The sequence below is a fragment of the Microtus oregoni genome, unplaced genomic scaffold, assembly GCF_018167655.1.
Source record: "Microtus oregoni isolate MIOR12 unplaced genomic scaffold, Mior012 000006F_ref0000085, whole genome shotgun sequence".
NCBI classification, from domain to species: Eukaryota; Metazoa; Chordata; class Mammalia; order Rodentia; family Cricetidae; genus Microtus; species Microtus oregoni.
The window spans coordinates 51609772-51631142 of NW_024543065.1; the positions used below are offsets into that span (position 1 = coordinate 51609772).

Here is a 21371-nt window from a genome sequence, read left to right on the forward strand (position 1 = left end):
CCCCGGAGGTGGAGTCGAACCCGGAAGCGTCCAAGTCGCGTGCGAGAATGGGGGCGTGGCTCGGCCGCTGTCACTCTATTTACGGAACCGGACTGATCTCCACTTTTGAACAGTACACAGCGGAGGAATGACTAATTTTTCAACGATCTACCTCCGGGGAAATCACTTCCCTGTTTGTCGGGAATGCAAGCCTGGTCGGATCTCGGAGGGTCCGCCCCGCCAACTTTGCTCACGTGGTTTCTTCCAACACTGTCTTAATGAGGCAGTGACCCAGCCCGCCCGCGGGTCTTAAAGAGACAGAAGGCCGATTGTGCAGACATTCCTGTAAGAGCCAGGTGAGAATTCTGGTTGGCAGGGTTGTGCTTTCAAAGCTAGAGTGTGTCTTGGGAAGTCTCTGATGTGGCGAAAGAGAGGAAGGCGTGAATGGACGAGATCGGAAAATAGAAAAGAGCGGGCTCTCAGAGGATTTAAAGTACCAACGAGAGGCGGAGTTTCTGGAGTCTGGCGTAAGCGGGAAACCAAGGGGGAGGAGTTCTGGGGTCAGAGGAGGAGTCTCGGACCCCTAAGCGCGGAGCGTGGCTCCAAATGGAGTGAGGGGTAGTGGGTCGTGTGAAACTCGTAGATGCCTTCGTAGACTTAGGGTCCTGAGCGGGAAGAATTCCCCACCTCTCCGAGGGAGGTAGAGGTGCAGCTGGCCGACCCCTCCCTGCCCCGCGGCCCAAGTAAACAGCTGCACGTGGACGCGGGATTTGGGGGACGCGCCCACGCCCCTTCCCAGCAGTACTGCAGCGCGTGGGGCGGCGGGTGGAGTCGCGGGACCGCGGCGAGACAGGGTGACCCGACTGCATTCCTGGCCGGTGTGTCAGCGTCGCGTCCCGCCCCTCCGCGGAGGTTTGGGAGACTCCTCCAGAACTGTGATGCTGCCCCTTATCCTGCGGCTTTCGAGAACTCAGAGGAGGCCAAGGACACAGGGAAGAGTTCCTCCGCCAGGGATCACCAGACTATGTGTCCCCCCTCGCTCGTGGGCTAGAAACTCGGGCTCGTCTTTTGAGGGCTCCAAGACTCCATCTCCCAGAGAACCCGAGGGTGGCTAGTGGGGGACTTCGCCCACGAGTGCTGCTGGGGATTGTAGTCCAGCCTGTTGCTGGGCTCTCCAGTAAAGCAACCAAGGCGGGTTTTTGTGTTGCGTTGTTTTGTTTTTGAGGCGTGATCTCATTATGTGGCCCAGGATGGTCTCGAACTTGCAGAGATGCCCCTGATTCTAACTCCCGAGTGCTATGATTAAAGGCCCCTTATTTTTATTTCATTTAGACAGGTAAGCCGGGGCTCCGAGTCCTGATTAAGGTGGGTCCTTTTCTCGCAGCAGTATTGGGTCGTGTGAATTTCTCCCCGCCTGGGAAACTGAGACTAGAGGTGTGGGGATGGGCTCAGGAGTTCTGAGTGGAGGTCTGGACTCCTGTGCATGTCACCGTCCAGGGCGCCCTCGATCTTCTGGTCCTCGTTCTTGCTGTCTGTGAAATGGATCGCGCCTGACTCCAAATGGAAATGTCCCCTGTTGCGCCCCGCCCCTCCGGGACTACAAATCCCAAGGTACTTGAGGCGGTCGCAGCTCTCCCTCCCCTGTGGGACACGCCTTCCTCCAGTCAGAGTCCCGTCGTCTAACCTGTTCCCTGCGACTGCCCCGCCCCGTCCTCCGCTCCCCGCCGCTGGAGCCGGAGCCGGAGCCCGAGGAAAACCCCCCTGGTGCCAGGATCTGCCCCGGACGCGTGAGTTCCACCCCACCTGGGGTCTAGCCATCCCAGAACCTGACACCACGTCCCTGGGGTGATTTGGTGGGACCTCGAACCTTAGGTCCCAGGGCAAACTGTGGGACACTCACGCCTGGGTCCCTATAAAGTAAGAACTGGAGTGCCGGCTTTACTGGGTAGATGGATGAGGGCTTGGACGACTGGAGATCTTAGTAGTACTTGGAGCGTTTGGTCCCGGGGGGCCATTGGAACTGGAATTCTTGGATACTTTAACTGGGGACTCTTGGAGGTGTCTCGGGGGAATATTGTGAGTCTCGTATCTCTGACTTTTGGATGGATGTGGGAGGTTAGGTCGTTCTAGAATGGTTGGGTCCCCGGTCGCCCTCCAGCAGCCTTCAGCACCGAGCCACTCTAGGTCTTTGCGTCAAATTCGTGGCTCTGGGATAGTGAATCCCTGGTCTTTGGAAAGAGTGGGACAGACACGAGGGTGGGGTCATGGGTCCCTCAGAAAGCTATGTCCTGGCGCTACACCCCACTTCTAGTTTTGGGATGGGGGCAGGGGATGAGAAATCGGGGCAGCTCTCCAACCTCTCTGTGCCGCTGAGCGAACCCCAACATGTCATTAACCGGGGCGTCAGACCTGCCTAACCAGAGGGGGCACATCTGACCAAGGGCGCCCCCTAGCGGAGATGGGGTCGTACCTCTTGTTGCCCCATTGGGGTGGGAAATAACTGGGGTTTGCTGAGGTCACTGTAGAGCCCAGGCCAGAATAACAGGACCGCGGGGCCGAATCCGGGAGGCTTGTGTGGCTGTGTACTGCTGCATTTACACAGAATGAAAAGGGTAAACTGAGACTGGTGAGCCATACGTCGCCTTCGCTCTTGTGACAGCTGTCTGTGAGAATTCCTTCACTCTCACCAGATTTTTCTAATTAGCCTTCTTTCCGTGGTGGGGTTCCTTGCGCTGACCCAGAGGTGAGAAATGTCACCTCCACTTCCATCTGTCTGACCTGAGGTATTGTGGGAGATAAGGGAGGGATAGAGGCTAATTCTGGAGGTGTCTGCCCTTGAGCCTGGGAGAGGGCAGGAACAGGAAGGCTATTCGCTCTGCCTCTCTACCTCTGGGCCCTTATGTTGGGGATTAAGAAGCTAGTGGGGGTGGGAGGGACAAGGATCTGAAGGAGGGTGCGGTTAATAGTGCAAGAACACCAGTGACAGCCTGAAATGAAAGGGAAAAAAAAATAGCCACAGCTGCCAACACAGACTGTCCTGCCAGGTCCAGGTCAGGATGGATCTCCACGTCCACAGAAGCGTTTGGCAATCACCCAAAGGTAGGAACAGCGAGTTCCACCTTCAGTGGAGTTTGTTGACCCCAGGGAGGACTCCTCCCTAGCACTGGGGAAACTGAGGCTGGCAAACAGACACCACCCACACCCTGGAATCTTGCCAGTTTCTGTCTGAAATCTTCAGGGTTCTCACCCTGCAGTAGTCTTGCATTCCTGGGGATAATCATTGTGGCAGGTGGGAAATTTGGGGTTCTGTGGTCCAAAAGCTCAGGCAGTTGAGACCACTGGCAACAGAACCCGGGGCTCAGAGGCACATGGGCTCAGAGGGTAGAATGCTTGTCTAGCATGCAGGAATCCCCGGGGTTCATTCCCCAGAACTGAATAAAGCAGACTGGCAAGTTTCATGTCGGTATTTCTAGCACTGGAGAGGTGGGGGCAAGAGGATTGGAAGTTTAAGCATAGCGTGGGTGCGGGGTGGCGGTGACACACACCTTTAATCCCAACACTTGGGTGGGGGCAGAGGCAGGCAGATCTCTGGGTTCGAAGCTAGCCTGGTTTACAGAGTGAATTCCAGGATAGCTCAGACTACACCAAGAAACCCTGTCTAGAAAATAAAAAAACAAACAAAAAGCACAGCATGGACCACACGAGGAAACCCACACAACCGCTGTGGGGCATGGCGGACATGCTTCTTAATCCCGGCACAGGGAGGCAAAGGCAGGCGGCTCTCTTGAAGGCCGGGTCAACCTGGTCTACGTAGGTCCAGACAAGTCAGCCGACCGAAAGCTCTCACAAAAGACTCTTTGGGAGAATCTATGGCGCCTGGGCTTTTGTCCCTGGCTCAGAGCCTGCCCATGTGTGATTGATCCCCCTGGCCTCAGGGGCTGAACCCAAGCCACGTGCAGGCTACATGAGCACTCTGCTGCTGGGAGCTGAAGCTCAGCTCTTGTTTGAGACAGCGTCACTTAAGTCGCCCAGGGTGGCCTTGAACTGGAGATCCTCCTGCCTCAGGGTCGCTAGGGTTGCAGACACTCATCTGTGCTACCCTAGAGGACCATAGAAGAAGGCTGGTAAAATAGCAGTCATGACGTGAGACATTCAGTTCTTACACTGCACTTGTAAACACTGTATGATTTAGGTCCCCCGCACCTCACACCTCATCTGGGTGAAGGCATCCATCCCCTACACACACATACACACACAGTACACATGAGAAACTGCGGGACAAAGAAACTGCTGTGGTGGCCAGCTGAAGGCAGAGGCTTGGCTAGGAGAAGCCCCTAGCCCATTCCACAGAGGCACGACTGACCCAGGTAGAGTGAAGGATTACACTTTGGGTGTTCCCAACCCATCCCAAGGCCCTGACCTGGATCCCACTGACTGTTCCAGGAAGCCAATAGGATCCTTCGCCTCTGCGCATCTGGCTGCGGTACAGAGGAGGCGGGCAAGGAAACCTAAGGGTGGAGCAGAGCTGGGAGCCAGTTGAAGGGGGAGCTAGAGTTGGAGGGCAGCCCAAGGAAGAAGACCTGAGGGTGGAGGGCAGGAACAGGAGCATGGGAACAGAGGCTTTGCCTTGCCTGGCCCGCCCAGCTCCCTGGCTTGGAGCTGTGCACCTGCCCAGGCCCGCCTCGCATTCCCCAGGCCTGAGCTCAGCCTTTGCTCTTGCGGAGAACGCGCGCCCCCTGACGGTCAAGGTGTTTCTACCACCCATAACAGACCTGCTCTCAGAACCCAGTTTGATAGTGGTACATTTGCCAAAAGATCTTCCTGTCCGGTACTGGGAATGGAGGAATTCTTGTCCTCTGGAAGAACAGGCTCTTACCTGCAGAGCTGTTCTCAGTCCTCTGTGCACACAAGGGCTGATACCTTCAGAGGCAGAGGCCGCAGCTGGAGCTGGTACGTGCAGCTGGAACTGGAACTCTGGTCCTCCACACTCTAAACTGCAGAGCCATCTCTCCAGCCTGGAGCATGAGATGTAAACAAGCCTGGCTATCTTCAGGCCTCTGCCTTTGAAAGCTGCCATTACAGGCATGTGCCACCATGCCCAGCCCTTTATTTAAACTTTTATTTTGAGACAGGCTTGCCCAGGCTGGCCCCTTCAATGGACTCTGCTCTCCAACCAGGCCTTGAACTCTCCCTCATTTTGGGTCAGCCTCCCAAGTAAGCTGGGATTACAGGTGTGTGCGGCCAGGCCCGACTATACTCTGCTTTCTGAGACTGGGATTCTCACAGCTCTGATTTCCTCTTGTATCTTTTGTTGAGACAGATCTTTCCACTGATCCAGAGAGGTAACTTTTTTATCTTTGTTTTACAAGTTCAGCAGCCGAGGTACTCTTGTTGGGCGCTCCAGAGTTCACATCCTCGCCTCTGGTTTCTGGCTTGTGGCAGACTCCAGGAGAGCGCAGTTCTGGGATCGTCAGAAAGTGCGGCAGGAGGGGGCTGGAGAGATGGCTCAGTGGTTAAGAGCATTGCCTGCTCTTCCAAAGGTCCTGAGTTCAATTCCCAGCAACCACATGGTGGCTCACAACCATCTGTAATGAGGTCTGGTGCCCTCTTCTGGCCTGCAGACATACACACAGACAGAATATTGTATACATAATAAATAAATAAATATTAAAAAAAAAAAGAAAGTGCGGCAGGAAACTAGAAATTGTGAGCAGAATAAGTGAAAGAATTCTAGAGTAAGATAGAGGTAGACTAGAAAGAGGTAGACTCTGGGACTTGAAGCCCATTTTACTAGAGATTGAATTTAGGGACTCAATAACAATAGACAGAGCAGGGGCTGGGAGATGGCTCAGTGGTTAAGAGCACTGACTGCTCTTCCAGAAGTCCTGAGTTCAATTCCCAGCACCCATATGATGGTTCACAACCATCTATAATGGGATCTGATGCCTGAAGCACAATTAATAATAAGAATTAAAAAAAGATGTTCACTGAGAAAGCCTGCCTTTCAAAAAAAAAATGGTGGGGTTGTGTGTGTCCTGGCTGACCTGGAACTTGTTGTGTACCCCTGATGGGCCTCAAACTCAATGTGATATATTTCCCTCTGAGTGTAGTATTAAAGTTGTATACTATGATAACCAGTCTCCTATTAAAAAAAAATAGACAGAGCTCCATTATTGAGCTACACCCCAGTCCCTCACTGGGGCATTCTAGGCAGGGGCTCTACCACTGAGCCACACCCCAGCCCCTCACTGGGGGATTCTAGGCAGGGGCTCTACCACTGAGCCACACCCCCATCCCCTCACTGGGGGATTCTAGGCAGAGGCTCTACCAGTTCTGACGTTTCTTTCAGTAGACACCTAAGCTTTCAGGTCCATTTTTGTAGATCTTCACCGTCTCAGAGTCCTTACTAGTTATGGTGATGCGTGTCCATAGCTCCCGCCACAGAGAGGCAAGAGGACCCATTAATAAAGTTCCTGCACAGTCTGGGCTATGCAGTGAGACCAAATACAGCAAGTACCAGGCTTCAGAGTGGAGACCTCTTTGAGATCAGAAGGGCCTTTGGGGGTACTTAGTTTACATCCTTCTTCCTCATGTGGAGTCTCAGGCAGAGTCCGGGGAGTCTCCTGCCCTAGGAGTGGAGAGGACTTAAGGTCACGCATGCTCAGATGAGCCACCAACCCCAACAAGTTCTGTTCCTTGTGGCTTCCCAGACAGGCTGGTGTCAACATGTCCGAGCTGGCCCCACGGCCTACACCTTTACCGCCAAGGCTAAAAAGGTGACAGAGCTGGCGGGCTTGGCGGCTGCCATGGGGATAAAGATGGCTGGTGTAACCGGTTCCCAGCCTAGCTTCCTCCTACTGGCTGGTGACCAAAGCTGCATCTCTGGCCCTGACTACTCCGCCCCCCCTTAACAATGGGTCAGCGTGAACAAGGCCTCTTATTGACAGCAGTAATGTCTTCCAGGCCAGCCTCAAACTCAAGAGACCACCTGCCTCCGCCTCCTGAGTGCTGGAATTAAAGGCGTGTGCCGTTACCACCTGGATGATTTACTTTATTTTTAAGTATGTGTATGTGGGGGCTGAAGACATGGCTCAGAGGTTATGAGCACTGGCTGCTCTTCCAGAGCTTGGGAGTTCAATCCCGGCAACCACATGGTGGCTCACAATCACCATAAATAAGATCTGGTGCCCTCTTCTGACCTGCAGGCATCCATGCAGACAGAACATTATATACATAATAAATAAATATGTCTTTAAAAAAAGAAATAAAAAGTATGTGTATGTATGTTACTATGAGTGCAGGTGCCCTCTAAGGCTGGAGAGGTGTTGGATCCCTTGGCGCTGGAGTTCCAGGCAGCTGTGAGCCGCCCTACATGGGTGCTGGGAACTGAACTGGGGCTCCGTGAAACAGTCGGAAGTGCCTAAGGCTGCTTTCCTTAGGCAATCCGACTCCAGGCTTCTTTCTTTTCTTTCGTTTTATTTCTTCCTTTTTCTCTTTGTTTTTTGGGACAGGGTCTCTTATTGTCTAGACTAACCTCCAACTTGCTGAGTAGCCAAGAATGAGTCTTAATCCTCTTGCCTGCACCTCCCAAGCCCTGGGAGGGAGGGGTCACCACAGATGCGTGAGCGCTTGACTCCAACCTGTCTGAATTGTATTTTCTTTGCTTATTGGCAAGGTTTTGTGTGTGTGTGTGTGTGTGTGTGTGTGTGTGTGTGTGCAGTGCGTATTGTGTGTTTCCCTCTCTGTGTATTTCTGTGTCTGAAGTATGTCACTGTGTATCGTATGTTGGAATGTGTCACTGTGTATCGTGTGTTGGAGTATGTCACCATGTATCATATGTATGGAGTATGTCACTGTGTATCGTGTGTTGAAGTTTGTCACCGTGTATTGTGTGTTGGAGTAGGTCACTGTGTAGCATGTGTTGGAGTATATAACCGTGTATCATGTGTTGGAGTATATCACCATGTATCATGTGTTGGAGTATATCACCGTGTATCATGTGTTGGAGTATATCACCATGTATTGTGTGTTGGTGTGTACCTGCACATGAAAGCCGTGGGTCGGTGTCCTTCACTACCACTATCGGCCGCCTCATGTGTGGTTGTTTTTTAAGATTTGTTTTGTTTTATGTATATGAGTGTTTTACATGCATGTATGTGTGTGCACCACATGCATGTTTTACATACATGATGTGTGCACACGTCGGGCATGTGTGCCTGATGCCCGTGGAGGCCAGAAGAAGGTGTTGGGTCCTCTGGGACTGCAGTCACAGATGGTTGTGAGCTGCCATGAGGGTGCTGAGAATTGAACTCACAGAGATCCTCCTGCCTTTGCCTCCCAAGTGCTGGGATTAAAGGTGTGTGTCACCACTGCCTGGCAGGAATTCACTCTGTAGCCCAGGCTAGACTGAGTACACTCTAGCCTAGGCTAGTCTGAAACTAGAAACCCTTTACAACTGCCTCCTGAGAGCTGACATTACAGGAAGGCACCTGCCTGGCTCATAGCTGTTTTAAGGGAAGAGTGGGGCTAGGGCTGTGGCTCTGTTGGTGGCGTGCATACGTAGCGTGTATGACGCCCTGGGTCCATTCCCAGTACCACAAACCCACTTGGTGCTCCAAGCCTATATATAATCTCAGCACTCAGGCCAGAGGGGCAGGAGGAGCAGAAGTTTGAGGTACTTCTAACCTACATACCAGTTTCAGACCAGCCTGTCCCAAACAACAACAAAAACAAGCTGGAGAGATGGCTCACAACTGTGTGTAGCTACAGTTCTAGGGAATCTGACGTCCTCTTCTGATCACCATGGCACCAAGCGTGCAGTTGTGCAGATGCTCATACACATAGAATAAATATCTAAAAACACAACTAAAACCACACAGCAAACTTAGTGTACAGGTACAGACCTACAAATCAAGAGTCTTGGAGGTCAAGGCAGGCCAAGGATCTTGAAGCCTACGTAGTTTGAGGTACATAAAGTTTTCAGGTCACCCTAAATACTTAAAAAGACCATGTGTGGCCAGGCAGTGATGGTGTGTGCCTTTAATCCCAGCACTCGGGAGGCAGAGGCAGGTGGATCTCTGTGAGTTCGAGGCCAGGCTGGTCTACAAGAGCTAGTTCCTGGAAAGGCTCTGAAGCTACAGAGAAACCCTGTCTTGAAAAACTAAAAAAAAAAAACCAAAAAAACAAAAAATCCAGACTGGAAAGATGGCTCAGAGGTTAAGAGCATTGACTGCTCTTCCAGAGTTCAATTCCCAGCAACCACATGGTGGCTCACAACCATCGTTAATGGGATCTGATGCCCTCTTCTGGCTGCAGACATACATGAAGGTAGAATGTTGTATACATAATAAGTAAATAAATTAAAAAAAAAGGCCAGGTGGTGGTGGCTCATGCCTTTAATCTACAGAGAGAGTGAGTTCCAGGACAGGCACCAACCAAAGCTACACAGAGAAAAGCTTATCCGGAAAAAACAAAACAACAACAACAACAAAAAAACCCAACAAAACCCTATGTCAACGTGGAAAGTAAAAGAATAGATGGAGGAGTAACTCAGTGGTAGAGCCCCTGCCTAGAATCCCCCAGTGAGGGGCTGGGGTGTGGCTCAGTGGTAGAGCCCCTGCCTAGAATCCCCCAGTGAGGGACTGAGGTGTGGGTCAGTGGTAGAGGCCCTGCATAGAATTCTCCGGTGAGGGACTGAAGGTGTGGTAGAGCCCCTATTTGACATGTATGTGGCATTGTCTTTAATCCTCATTACAGCAATAAACAAAACAAAACAAAAAAATCAACAACAAAATGTCTGGTGGTGTCTCCTGGTCCCTAGTGGACATTCATTAAAGTAGCAATTATTTTAGCCTCAGTTCAATACCCTATGAGGGGTGATGGAGAGATTCTTTGTCTCCAACTTTCTAGAATGGCTTAAGACTTCTAGGTAGATAGTGGACATGGACAGGGCTTTTGAAGGAATTGGCATTTTGGAACCTTAATGACTGTAGAAACCCCCTATCCCCACCCTGCGCGCCTTCCTTGGGTTTGCGCCTGGAGGGGCGTGGCCTGAGGGTCTGAGCAAGTTCTCCACCCGGGCAGGCACCTTGCTCCGGCCGGCACCATGGACAGCGAAGCCTTCCAGAATGCGAGTGATCTTCTGGATCTGAACTTCCAGTGTGAGCTGGGGGCAGGGGCGGATGGGCAGGGCCCGGCAAGGGCACGGGGTGTAGGGGGCGTAGTCCTGACCTTCACTCCCACACCCAGCTCTGGCCATGAAGCACATGGACCTGAAACAGATGGAGTTGGACACCGCGGCCGCCAAAGTGGATGAATTGACCAAGCAGTTAGAGTCTTGGTGGTCAGACTCGCCAGCGCCTCCTGGCCCACAGGCTGGAGTCCCCACTAGGGTGAGCTTGGTGACCCCCGCCCTGGCCCCCCAAAGCCAGCTTCTCTCCATGCCCTAGGGGAGGCTTGAGTTTCTAAGGTTGTGTAGGTGTGAGTTCTGCAAGGCCATCTAGAAGAGAGGGCCACATAGGCATAGAGAGTAGGCTCTTCCTTGCTCTAAAGGCAGCTAAGGCGGAAGGATCAATTCAGTGCCAGCCTCACTCCTCCACACTGAGTTCAAGGCCAGCCTGGGCTACACAGAGGCTGGCTAAGTGGGTAGAATGCTTGCCTGGCATGAATGGAGGTCTGGGTTCCATCTCCCGTACCATATAAAATCAGGGCTTGTGGTACACACCTGTTACACTGGAGAGGTAGAGGCAGGAGGATAAGGAATTCACAGCCACACTTGGCTACATGGAGACCCTCAGGTAGCCTGAGCTTTGTGAGACCCTGTTAAAAAGGCAATTTTATATTAATTTATTTTTTAAGATGGGGTCTAAGTATGTAGCCCTAGCTGGCCTGGAACTCACAGAGATCTACCTGTGTCTGCTGGGATTAAAGGTGTGAGCTTTGCCCCCCCCCCCCCCCCCCCCCCGTCATGGTTTCTCTGTGTAACAACCCAGGCTGGCCTCGAACTCACAGAGATTTGCCTGCTTCTGCCCTTCTGCCTCCTGAGTGCATGGATTAAAGGTGTGCACCATCAAGCCAGGTTCAACCCCCCCACGCTCCAGACAGGATTTTTCTGTCTAACAACCCAGGCTGTCTTGGAATTCTCTAGAGATCAGGCTGGCCTCGAACTCCCGCTTACCTTTGCTGGGATTAACGTGGGGGAAAAAAGGGGGAAAGCTTACATGCAGCAAAAGGCCTTTTCTTAAATCATATAAAAGAACCAGTAACAAGCTAGAGCCCCTCGCGCCCAGTCAGCAGGCCTACTCTGACGTCTCCACATTGACTTTCCATTGTCTACGCTGATCTTCCCCATTTGACCCCTATTGTCTCCTCTGACTCTTCCGTACCCGACTTACCCATAGATATCCCGGTACAGCACCAGCCCTGTCCCAGAGCATTTTGGCAGCAGAGGGTCCCCGCAGAAGACACCCACGGATAGCACAGAGACCCGTTTTGGACGCTCGGAGAGTGCCCCGTCCCTGCACCCCTACAGCCCTCTGTCCCCCAAAGGCCGGCCGTCCTCCCCACGTACCCCCATCTATCTGCAGCCCGATGCCTACAGCAGCCTGGAGCGTGCGCCATCGCCCAGACCCCGTGCCTTTGACGGGGCTGCCAGTCCCCATGGCCGGGCGCCATCTCCGCGGCCTGGAGCTAGCTCGCTGCGCCAGCCGGGTCCCTCGACGCCCTTCGACTATCTGAGTCGCGCAGGGTCCCCCCGGGGCAGCCCTCTAGCTGAGGGACCCCAAGCCTTCTTTCCGGAGCGCGGACCTTCCCCGCGTCCAACCACTGCTGGCTATGACTCACCGGCCGCGTTCGGGAGCCCCCTGTTGGGCGCGGGTGGTAGTGCCTTCGCCCCACCGCTTCGCGCTCAAGGTGCACGGGGACCCACTCTTAGGGAGGTTGGCCGGGTCTAGCCTATGCTTACACCCTCACTCATGCACCCCTTTCCCCAGATGACCTGACGCTGCGCCGGAGGCCTCCGAAAGCCTGGAACGAGTCTGATTTGGACGTAGCTTATGAGAAAAAGTCTTCTCAGACAGCAAGCTATGAACGTGAGTGACTGATGATAGGGGGCACCTGGACTACAGGAGTCTGAAGTCCATCCTAACGATGTGTGTTTTGCAGGGCTGGATGTTTTTACACGACCTGCCTCCCCCGGTTTGCAGCTCTTACCCTGGAGAGAGAGCAGCCTGGACGGGCTGGGGGGCAGTGGCAAGGTGAGGTGCAGGTGGGCAGCAGGGGGTGAAGGTGGAGGGTCCAGGGTGTGTGTGTGTGCCTTTCCTCGTGCTCTTTATGGTGCGAGTCTGAGGATTAAATCTTGGACCTAGTTCACGCTCATTCTAGGTGAGTGCATAGCACTGAGCCACGCCCCAGCCCCTCACTGGGGGATTCTAGGCAGGGGCTCTACCACTGAGCCACACCCCAGCCCTCGCTGGGAGATTCTAGGCAGGGGCTCCACCAAGTCACACCTCAGCCCTGACTGGGAGATTCTAGGCAGGGGCTCTACCACTGAGCCACACCCCAGCCCTCACTGGGGGATTCTAGGCAGGGGCTCTACCACTGAGCCAACCCCTCACTGGGGCAGTCCTCCTGCTTCAGCCTCCCCTGCTGGATTACTGGTGTGGGCTATCACACACAGGTTCTGTCCTTCCCCTCACCCCTTTGTCCTTACCTGTCTAAGTTCCTTTCTCTCACCTTCCCTCATCTTCCCTTTCTCTCCCCCTGCCCCAGGACAACCTCACCAGTGCAACATTGCCACGCAATTACAAGGTGTCCCCTCTGGCCACGGACAGGCGTTCTGACATGGGCAGTTACCGCCGCACCATGGGCTCAGCAGGACCTTCAGGCACTTTGCCCCGCAGCTGGCAGCCCGTCAGCCGCATCCCCATGCCCCCCTCCAGCCCCCAGCCCCGCAACGCCCTGCGCCAGCGCCCCATACCCCTCAGCATGATCTTTAAGCTCCAGAATGCTTTCTGGGAACATGGAGCCAGCAGGGCTGTGCTCCCGGGATCCCCCATCTTCTCGCGAGCTCCCCCACCTAAGTTGCCTCAGCCACCCCCACAGCCACCCACCCAGGCCCAACCTCAGATGCCCCCCCAGCCCCAGGCTCAGGCCCAGGCCCAGCCTCAGACTCCAGCGCCTCAACAGACTTGGCCTCCCGTGAACGAAGGTGAGTCGGCGGAGAGGGTTCCGGCACAAACGCTGGGGACCAGAGCAGCTGCGCGGCTGCGGCCAAGCCCGAGTCCAGACAGCCGGGCAGAGAGCCCGCAGAGAGCCGGGCCAGATAACCATGGGAATGAACACGGTACCAGGGTTACAGAGGGGTTGAGCAGAGCCCTGGGAGGCTTAGGACTTGTGCTTTAGCCTCTCAGAGTCCTGTGTTCCCTGAGTATAAACGCTGAATCCCAGTACAATCCTATCTTTTGGGACATAGTACTAAAACCGTATCAGATCTTGAAAATAAGGCAATGCATAGAAAATGCTCATTGCCCACCGTCTCCTTCAGTGCCAGAGGGGTTGAGCTTGAGCCTCTCCGAACTGCTGTCTTGCTATGTGACTCAGGATAAATCGCTCTACCTCTCTGCGCCTGTTTTTCCCACTTGTGAAAAGAGCGTAACAGTGTTTACCTTGTAGGATTATGGGGGACATTGGGATGGTGGACAAAGACCAGGAAAAAAGAGGCCCTTGAACACCAGGCTTCTACTCTGGAATTTTCTGCATGAGATGTAGGGAGTGAAATTCTTAGGAACCTAGAAAACTGAGTTTATTGTTGATGGTAGGAATGCAGATTCCAGAGACAACTAGCTGTGGGACTTTGGGCAAGTGGCTTTCCCTCTCTGAGCCTCCGATTTCTTTTCGTAAAATGGAGATGGTCACTGACCTTCTCCATGATGGAGAAGGGTGATGGGGATGTAGCTCCGTGGGTGGAATGCTTATCATGTGCCCTGGGTTCACTGCTCAGCACCATAAAAAAATAAATCTGGCATATAGATGCTCAGTAAATGGAAGCTACCATAACATATATCATATACAGCCCAGGCAAAGTGTAGCAAGTAACTGCCCTGAGGTCACACAGCACAGGAGCTGGTTGCACCCTGGAAGTTGTAGGTTTTGAGAGACTCCTAGTTTTTCTTCCTCTGATGGGGCTCTTGTTCTCGTTAGGCCTCCTCAAGTGCCCTGCCGAGCTGGAGCCAGAGCCGGAGCTAGAGGGGCTACTGGCTCCCGTGCTGGAGGCCGGCGACGCAGATGAAGGCACCGTCACTCGGCCTCTCAGCCCTACCAGGCTGCAGCCAGCGTTGCCACCCGAAGCACAGACCGTGCCTGAGCTGGAGGAGGTGGCCCGCGTTCTGGCAGAGATTCCTCGGCCCCTGAAGCGCAGAGGCTCCATGGAGCAGAGCCCTGCCGTAGCCCTGCCCCCCACCCACAAGAAACAGTACCAACTGATCATCAATAGACTCTTTCATCGGCACGGCGGCCCAGGGCCTGGCGGGCCCGAGCCGGAGCTGGGCACAATCACAGAGGGATCCGAGGCCAGGGCAGGGCCCCCTGCTCCTGCCCCACCAGCTCCCGTCCCACCCCCTGCACCATCCCAAAGCAGTCTTCCAGAGCAGCCTCAGAGCGTGGTAAGTCACAGGAGGAGACGACAGTATGTGTTCACCTCTGATACAGCTGTGTAAAGGAAAGTCTTAACCGTATAGTGGTTTAAATGAGACCTAGTGTTGCACCCAGAACCCTGTCGCCTCGGTTACACCACTGTCTTTGGAGATGACCCTGGCTTCATGACCCAAGATGGCACCCACCGTGCTGCAAAGGAACCTGGGAAATGTAGTCTTTTATGTAGACAGGGCTGGCAGGGTGCAGGGGAAAAGGGAAAGACTGGATGGATGGAGGGATGACCAGGCTGACACCTTGGCTTCATTTGCCTATACCTCTGCCCACATTCCTTCGTGAATCTTAATTTTATACCTGCAGTTGATTTGAGTTTTCAGTGTGACAATGGGTTTACCTGAGACCTGGAGACCAGTCTATGGTGCCTACTTGTTCTGTCTCCTTGTGAAGAGAGAGTCTCTGGTCCCCAAGACTTTGGTCATCAATGGTCATATGCACCAGCTATAGAGTTTTCCTCCTGTCCCCGTTTATTCAGCTGTACGTCCTAGGGCCAGACTCAGCCACTCTGTGTCTGTGAAATGGGGTGAGAACAGCAGTGCCCACCCCCCATCAGTTTGCTGTGAGGAGTGACTGCTGCCTGGGATGTGACCGTGACCCTCCCATGTGAACACGACCCAGGAATTTGTTCATGCTACTCCTTTTTGTTTGTTGTCATTGTGTGTGTTTGTCCCATCTTTTATTGATTGGCAATTCAATTACCAATGGCAATTGCTAATCAATTTGCAATATTATTAGCAGTAGCAAATCAAAGAAAGATATCTTTGGCTCAGTTTGAGGGTACAGTCCATCGTGGCAGGGCAGGTATAGCAGCAGGAACAGGAGGCGGCTCCACTGTCAAGAAGCAGACAGATAAATGCTGGTGTTTCGGCTTCCTCTCCTTTTCATTTGGTCTATCACCCCCGCCCGTGGCATGGTGGCACCAATCCAGGTGGGCCCACTTTAATTAACCCAATCTAGACACTCCCTTGCAGATCTAGCCAGAGATTTCTTTCCATGGTGATTCTACGCTGTTATTTTTATCTATTTACCTTTTGGTTTTTCGAGACAAGGTTTCTCTGTTTAACAGCTCTGGCTGTCCTACTTACTGTGTTAGACCAGGTTGGCGTCGAACTCATAGAGATCTGCCTCCTGAGTGCTCTTATTAAAGGTGTGTGCCACCATGGCATGACTTTATTTATTTTCATGTGTATGTATGTTTTGTCTGCATTTGTGTCTGTGTACCATGTATATGCAGAGGCCAGAAGAGGGAGAATTTCAGATCCCATTAAACTGGAGTTATAGGTGGTTGGGAGCCAGCATGTCAGTGTTGGGACTTGAACCTGGGTCCTCTGCAAGAGCCAGTGCTCTAAACCAGTGGTGAATTTTAAATCCCATTAAGTTGTCAATCAAAATTAATGATTACAGTGGTTTTGTGGGTTTTTTGTTTCTTTGAAGATTTCTTCTTCTTCTTCCTCTTCTTCTTCCTCTTCTTCTTCCTCTTCTTCTTCCTCTTCTTCCTCCTCTTCTTCCTCCTCTTCTTCCTCCTCTTCTTCCTCCTCCTCTTCCTCCTCTTCTTCCTCCTCTTCCTCCTCTTCCTCCTCCTCTTCCTCCTCCTCCTCCTCCTCTTCCTCCTCCTCCTCCTCCTCTTCCTCCTCTTCCTCCTCCTCTTCCTCCTCCTCTTCCTCCTCCTCTTCCTCCTCCTCTTCCTCCTCCTCCTCCTCCTCCTCCTCCTCCTCTTCTTCTTCTTCTTCTTCTTCTTCTTCTTCTTCTTCTTCTTCTTCCTCCTCCTCTGTATAGCCCTAACTGTCCCGGAACTCTCTTTGTGTTTTTTGTGGGTTTTTGTTTTGTTTTGTTTGTTTTTCTGTAGCTTTGGTGCCTGTCCTGGAACTACCTCTTGTAGACCATGCTGGCCTGGAACTCACAGAGATCTGCCTGCCTCTGCCCCCTGAGTGCAGGGATTAAAGGCGTGGGCCACCACCACCTTGCTCTAGGTTGTCCTCCTGCCTCAGCCACCCAGTACTGAAATTGTGGACATGCACTATGATGCTGTCTTATAGGAATAATTGCCACCTACCCCATGCCTTCTTAACTTGCTCTAAGCTCTCAGGATTCTGGATTCCAAAGTCATAGGAGGACCTGATAGTTGTAAAGGACCGATGGACAAGGGCATAGCCAGCCCTTGTACCTTCACACCTCCCTGCCTAGGTGTGGATCCTCCTGACCTTGGGGTGCCCTGGCCCCTGGTCTGTTTCTCCCACTGAGGTGTGGGTGGGCAGTTGTCACTGAAGCCCCACTTTGTCCTGTAGGAAATGCGCTCAGTACTGCGCAAAGTGGGGTCCCCGCGCAAGGCCCGGCGAGCTCGGCTCAACCCGCTGGTGCTGCTTTTGGACGCAGCGCTGACCGGGGAGCTGGATGTGGTACAACAGGCGGTGAAGGAGGTAAGGTGTCGTTCCCCCTCCCAACCTCCCCCCACGTGACAGTGTAAGGATTGCACAGGATGACAGGCGGGGCTGAATCCTTCTCTTCCTGTTCCCAGATGAATGACCCAAGCCAGCCCAATGAGGAGGGCATCACTGCTCTGCACAACGCCATCTGCGGTGCCAACTACCCCATTGTGGACTTCCTCATCGCCGCGGGCGCCAATGTTAACTCCCCTGACAGCCATGGCTGGTGAGTCCTCAACATGCCCCTGCTGGGAGGTAGGCAGGACTTTGGCATGGGCACTTGCAGTGGGGTGGCGCTACCAACGGAGACCTCGCTCTCACTCATTCCTCTGCCGCCAGGACACCGCTGCATTGTGCAGCTTCATGCAACGACACTGCCATCTGCACCGCCCTGGTACAGCACGGTGCGGCCATCTTTGCCACCACTCTCAGTGACGGCGCCACTGCCATCGAAAAGTGCGACCCTTACCGAGAGGGCTATGCAGACTGTGCCACCTACCTGGCAGGTGTGAGGCCGCGCCTGAGGTGGGGGTGGGAGGGTAGGGGCTGCATAACCCACCTGGCAGATGCACGTGGGTGGGTAGAGACTTGGGAGCTGTATCATTCAGACTGTACAACTCACCTGGATTCCACCTGAGGGGTGAGCAGCTGAGATGCCAAATATGCCATCCTGCTGCTGTGGTGGCACACACTTGTATTCCCAGCTCTAGGGAGTCAGAGGCGGGTAGATCTTTATGAGTTGGAGACTAGCCTGGTCTACATAACAAGCTCAGGCTAGCCAGGGCTACAGAGCAGGACCCTGTCTCAAGAATGAAAACAAACATCCTGACAACTGTTGTGGGAAGCTGTTTAGAGGCTGGGACACTCGTGGATGTGCCCGAGCTCACATCAGGTCACTCCGGGGACCAGACTAAACTTCATGAGGGGGACAGCCAGGATAGACCGCGCCAGAGGCTTGCCTGTAGTCTCTCTTGGACACCTGGAGAGGCAGATCGCGTCATAGGTTGACATTAGGGATCATGGAGCAGAAGGATTTAACACTGCATGAGGTAGAGATGGGGGCCAGGCATGCAAGCCCGTTCCTAAGGCAGGGGGATCGTAGTTGGAAACCAGCTGGGGTGGGACGAATGACAACTGTAACCCCGAGATCTGACACTCTCACACAGATGTACCTGCAATGCACACAAAATAAAAAAGTAATAGATTCTAAAGGGGGGAGGGTGGTGGTGTGTGTGGATGGAGCTCAGCCAGTAGAGCGCTTGCCCAGCGTGACAGAGGCTTTGGGTTCTGTTCCCAGTACTGCGTAAACTGGGCGTGCTGGATCCCACCTGTGACACCACGGCTTGGGAGGTGGAGCCAGACAGACCAGAAGTTCAGGGCCATCCTGACCTATATACATAGTATAAGGTCAGCCTGAGACACATTTGACCCTGCCTACCTTTAAAGAAGACGGTGGGGTGGGGGCCTGGAGAGATCACTTAGCAGTTAAGAGGATTGAGTTCAGTCCACCCCCCCACACACACTGGCAGTTCCCTGGCGGCTCACAGCCGTGTTACTGCAGTTCTGTGGGATCTGTTGCCCTCTTCTGGTGTGCAGATGTACATGCAGACAAAGCCCCCGTCTACATAAAATACATACATAAGTGATCTTAGCTGCTGACTCTGAGTGAAGGCAGGCTGCCCATTCCAACCTCACCCCCACCCACAGGCAGAGGCAGGCAGCTTTCCAGGTGTCTTTTCTCTGCTGCATGCAGCAGGGGTCATGCCCTGGCCCTGGCCCCTGTGTGGCTGTGTCCCTGGCCCTAGCCTGACTTTATGTATTTTCAGATGTCGAGCAAAGCATGGGACTGATGCACAACGGTGTTGTGTACGCACTCTGGGACTACAGTGCTGAGTTTGGGGATGAGCTGTCCTTCCGGGAGGGCGAGTCAGTCACCGTGCTACGGAGGGACGGGCCAGAGGAGACCGACTGGTGGTGGGCTTCGCTACATGGCCAGGAGGGCTATGTGCCACGCAACTACTTTGGGGTGAGCCAGAGGGGACCCAGTGGGAGCCTATTAATGGGTTTGGCCAGGCTGCTCTCAGGAAAGAGAAAGAGCCAGGCATTTCTTGTTATCCCACTACTTTGGAAGCTGAGGCAGGGGAATTGCTAAGAGTTCAAGGCCAGCCTGGGCTGCATAGTAAGTTTTAGGTCAGCCTTGGCTACAAATAGGCTTCTCTCTCCCTCTCTCCTCTCTCTCTCTCCCTCTCTCTCTCCCCCTCTCTCTCCCCCTCCCTCCTTCCCTCCTCCCTCCCTCCCTCCCTTCCTCCCTCATTCTCTCTCCTCTCTCCTGTCTCTCTCTCTCTCTCTCTCTCTCTCTCTCTCTCTCTCCAGTCTCTCTGTCACATCTGCACACATACGTACACACAGTTCATTGTGATGGACTCTAGAAGAATCCATTATTGGTTGTGCTATGATACAGGTAAAGGGGATCCCTTTCACTCAGGAAAGTCCATGTTCCCACATGTCTTCCTGCTCCTTGCCAGGGTGTGGCTGGTGGTGTGATGGCAGCCCCCTTCTTGAGGGTGGGATAAATGAGGCTGGGCTCCTGGTGTCTGATGGTCTCCTTCCCTTCAGCTCTTCCCTAGGGTGAAGTCTCAGAGGAGCAAGATCTAGCAGGAATGAAGGACGATTGTCAAGAAGAAAAGTGCAAGCCAGCCTGCCTTCCACCTGGACCTTCCTAATCCAGCTACTGCTGAGTTTACTTTCGCCCTAATCTCCAGAGGGGTGCAGCCTGCACCAGAAGTTCTCGTTCTTCCAGACGCTCGAGGAAGGGCAGCCCCAGACTTAAGATTAGGAAGCCACCTTAGGCATTGGGGTGAGGTGGGGCTGAGGACCTTTGTGGGCAGGAGACCCCACATGCACACTTGCCAAATCAGATCTGGTTCAAAGAACCTCCTAACTACCAGCGAGCCACTGCGCTGTCACAGCTGACGCTGGCAGGGTGACCCACCCCTTCATTGCTGTCCTCCCTTCCCCATTCCTCCCAGCAGCCTTGGGGCCTGGGTGAGGCGCATGGCTCCTTAGCAGGATGTCAGCGCCCCACCTCCCCAACCAAGTGCCTTCACACCCGTGTGGCTTATGTTTGTAATGACATGGGAACTGTTTCCTTTATAAATAAAGGTTGTTTGCACAGACATGAATTTCATTTTGATTATGTTCAGACTCCAAGAATGCTGTCTGTGCTCCAGAGGGACTGCTTAGCTTTTGTTAACTTGCCACAAACCTCAGCAAGGTACTTCTCACAGAGTGTCACACGGAAGTCTAATATTTTTATTTTATTGTTAATTTTTTGAGACAATGTCTAACTGTACAACTCTACCTGGACTAAAGATGAATGCAACCACACGCAGGTTATTTTTATTTTATTTTTTTAAGTTTTTTGAGGCATGGTTTCTCCTTGTAGCTCTAGCTGTCCTGGAACTCACTCTGTAGACCGGGCTGTCCGCGAACTCACAGAGATCCTCCTGCCTCTGCCTCCTGAGCGCTGGGATTAAAGGTGTGGACCGCCTCCCTGCTCATGCCCAGTTTTTTAAAGACTTTGAGACAGGATTTTATCTATTGTGCAATCTAGGCTACCTTTAAACCTGTAATCCTCGTGCCTCAGACCCCAGAGGAGCTGAGGGTGATATATCTGCCCCACCATGACCAACTTCTATTGAGTTCATTAATTTCTTAGCAAAGAAAAACATTTTAATCTTCTGACCACACTAGGAAGTGGAACAAATGAGAAAGGCCCAGTGAGTCAAGATGTTTAGAAGGGAAATAAAGAAAAATGAAAAGGTCTGGTGCACCTTCCTGATGTAGGTGGGTCTTCTATCTATCTGTTGCTTTCATTGGTTAATTAATAAAGAAAACTGCTTGGCCTGATAGGTCAGAACATAGGTAGGTAGGGAAGACAGAACAGAATTCTGGGAGGAAGAAGGCAGTGAGACAGACACCATGCTTTTTCAACCCGAGACGGATGTAGGTTAGAATCTTTCCCGGTAAGCCACCACCTCATGGTGCTACACAGATTATTAGAAATGGGTTTATCAAGATGTGAGAATTAGCCAATAAGAGGCTAGAACTAATGGGCCAGGCAATGTTTAAAAGAATACAATTTGTGTGTTGTTATTTTGGGTGTAAAGCTAACCATGTAGGAGTCAGGCGGGATGAAAAGCAGGCCTGCTCGCCTCATCACTACACCTTCCTCCAAGTCCATCTTCAGGGTCCTAACGAGAG

At 52.9% G+C, this 21371-nt stretch overlaps 1 protein-coding gene across 3 annotated transcripts; it reads left to right on the forward strand.

Annotated features, from left to right (window-relative positions):
* Positions 1-32: 32 nt before the first annotated feature.
* Positions 33-20282, forward strand: Ppp1r13l (protein phosphatase 1 regulatory subunit 13 like). Of its 3 annotated transcripts, none has more exons than XM_041653626.1 (13): positions 33-335; positions 10063-10139; positions 10228-10370; positions 11379-11889; positions 11970-12068; positions 12142-12233; positions 12748-13186; positions 14179-14639; positions 16971-17102; positions 17201-17334; positions 17448-17614; positions 18935-19134; positions 19725-20282. In XM_041653626.1, exons 2-13 carry the CDS (start codon positions 10085-10087, stop codon positions 19761-19763), a joined length of 2472 nt encoding a protein of 823 aa, XP_041509560.1. In that variant the 5' UTR covers positions 33-335; positions 10063-10084; the 3' UTR covers positions 19764-20282. The 3 variants fall into 3 exon arrangements, with proteins under 3 accessions (XP_041509560.1, XP_041509561.1, XP_041509559.1); XM_041653625.1 differs by lacking the exon at positions 33-335 and adding an exon at positions 1688-1766; XM_041653627.1 differs by lacking the exons at positions 33-335; positions 10063-10139; positions 10228-10370; positions 11379-11889 and adding an exon at positions 1366-1766.
* The last annotated feature ends 1089 nt before the right edge of the window (positions 20283-21371 follow it).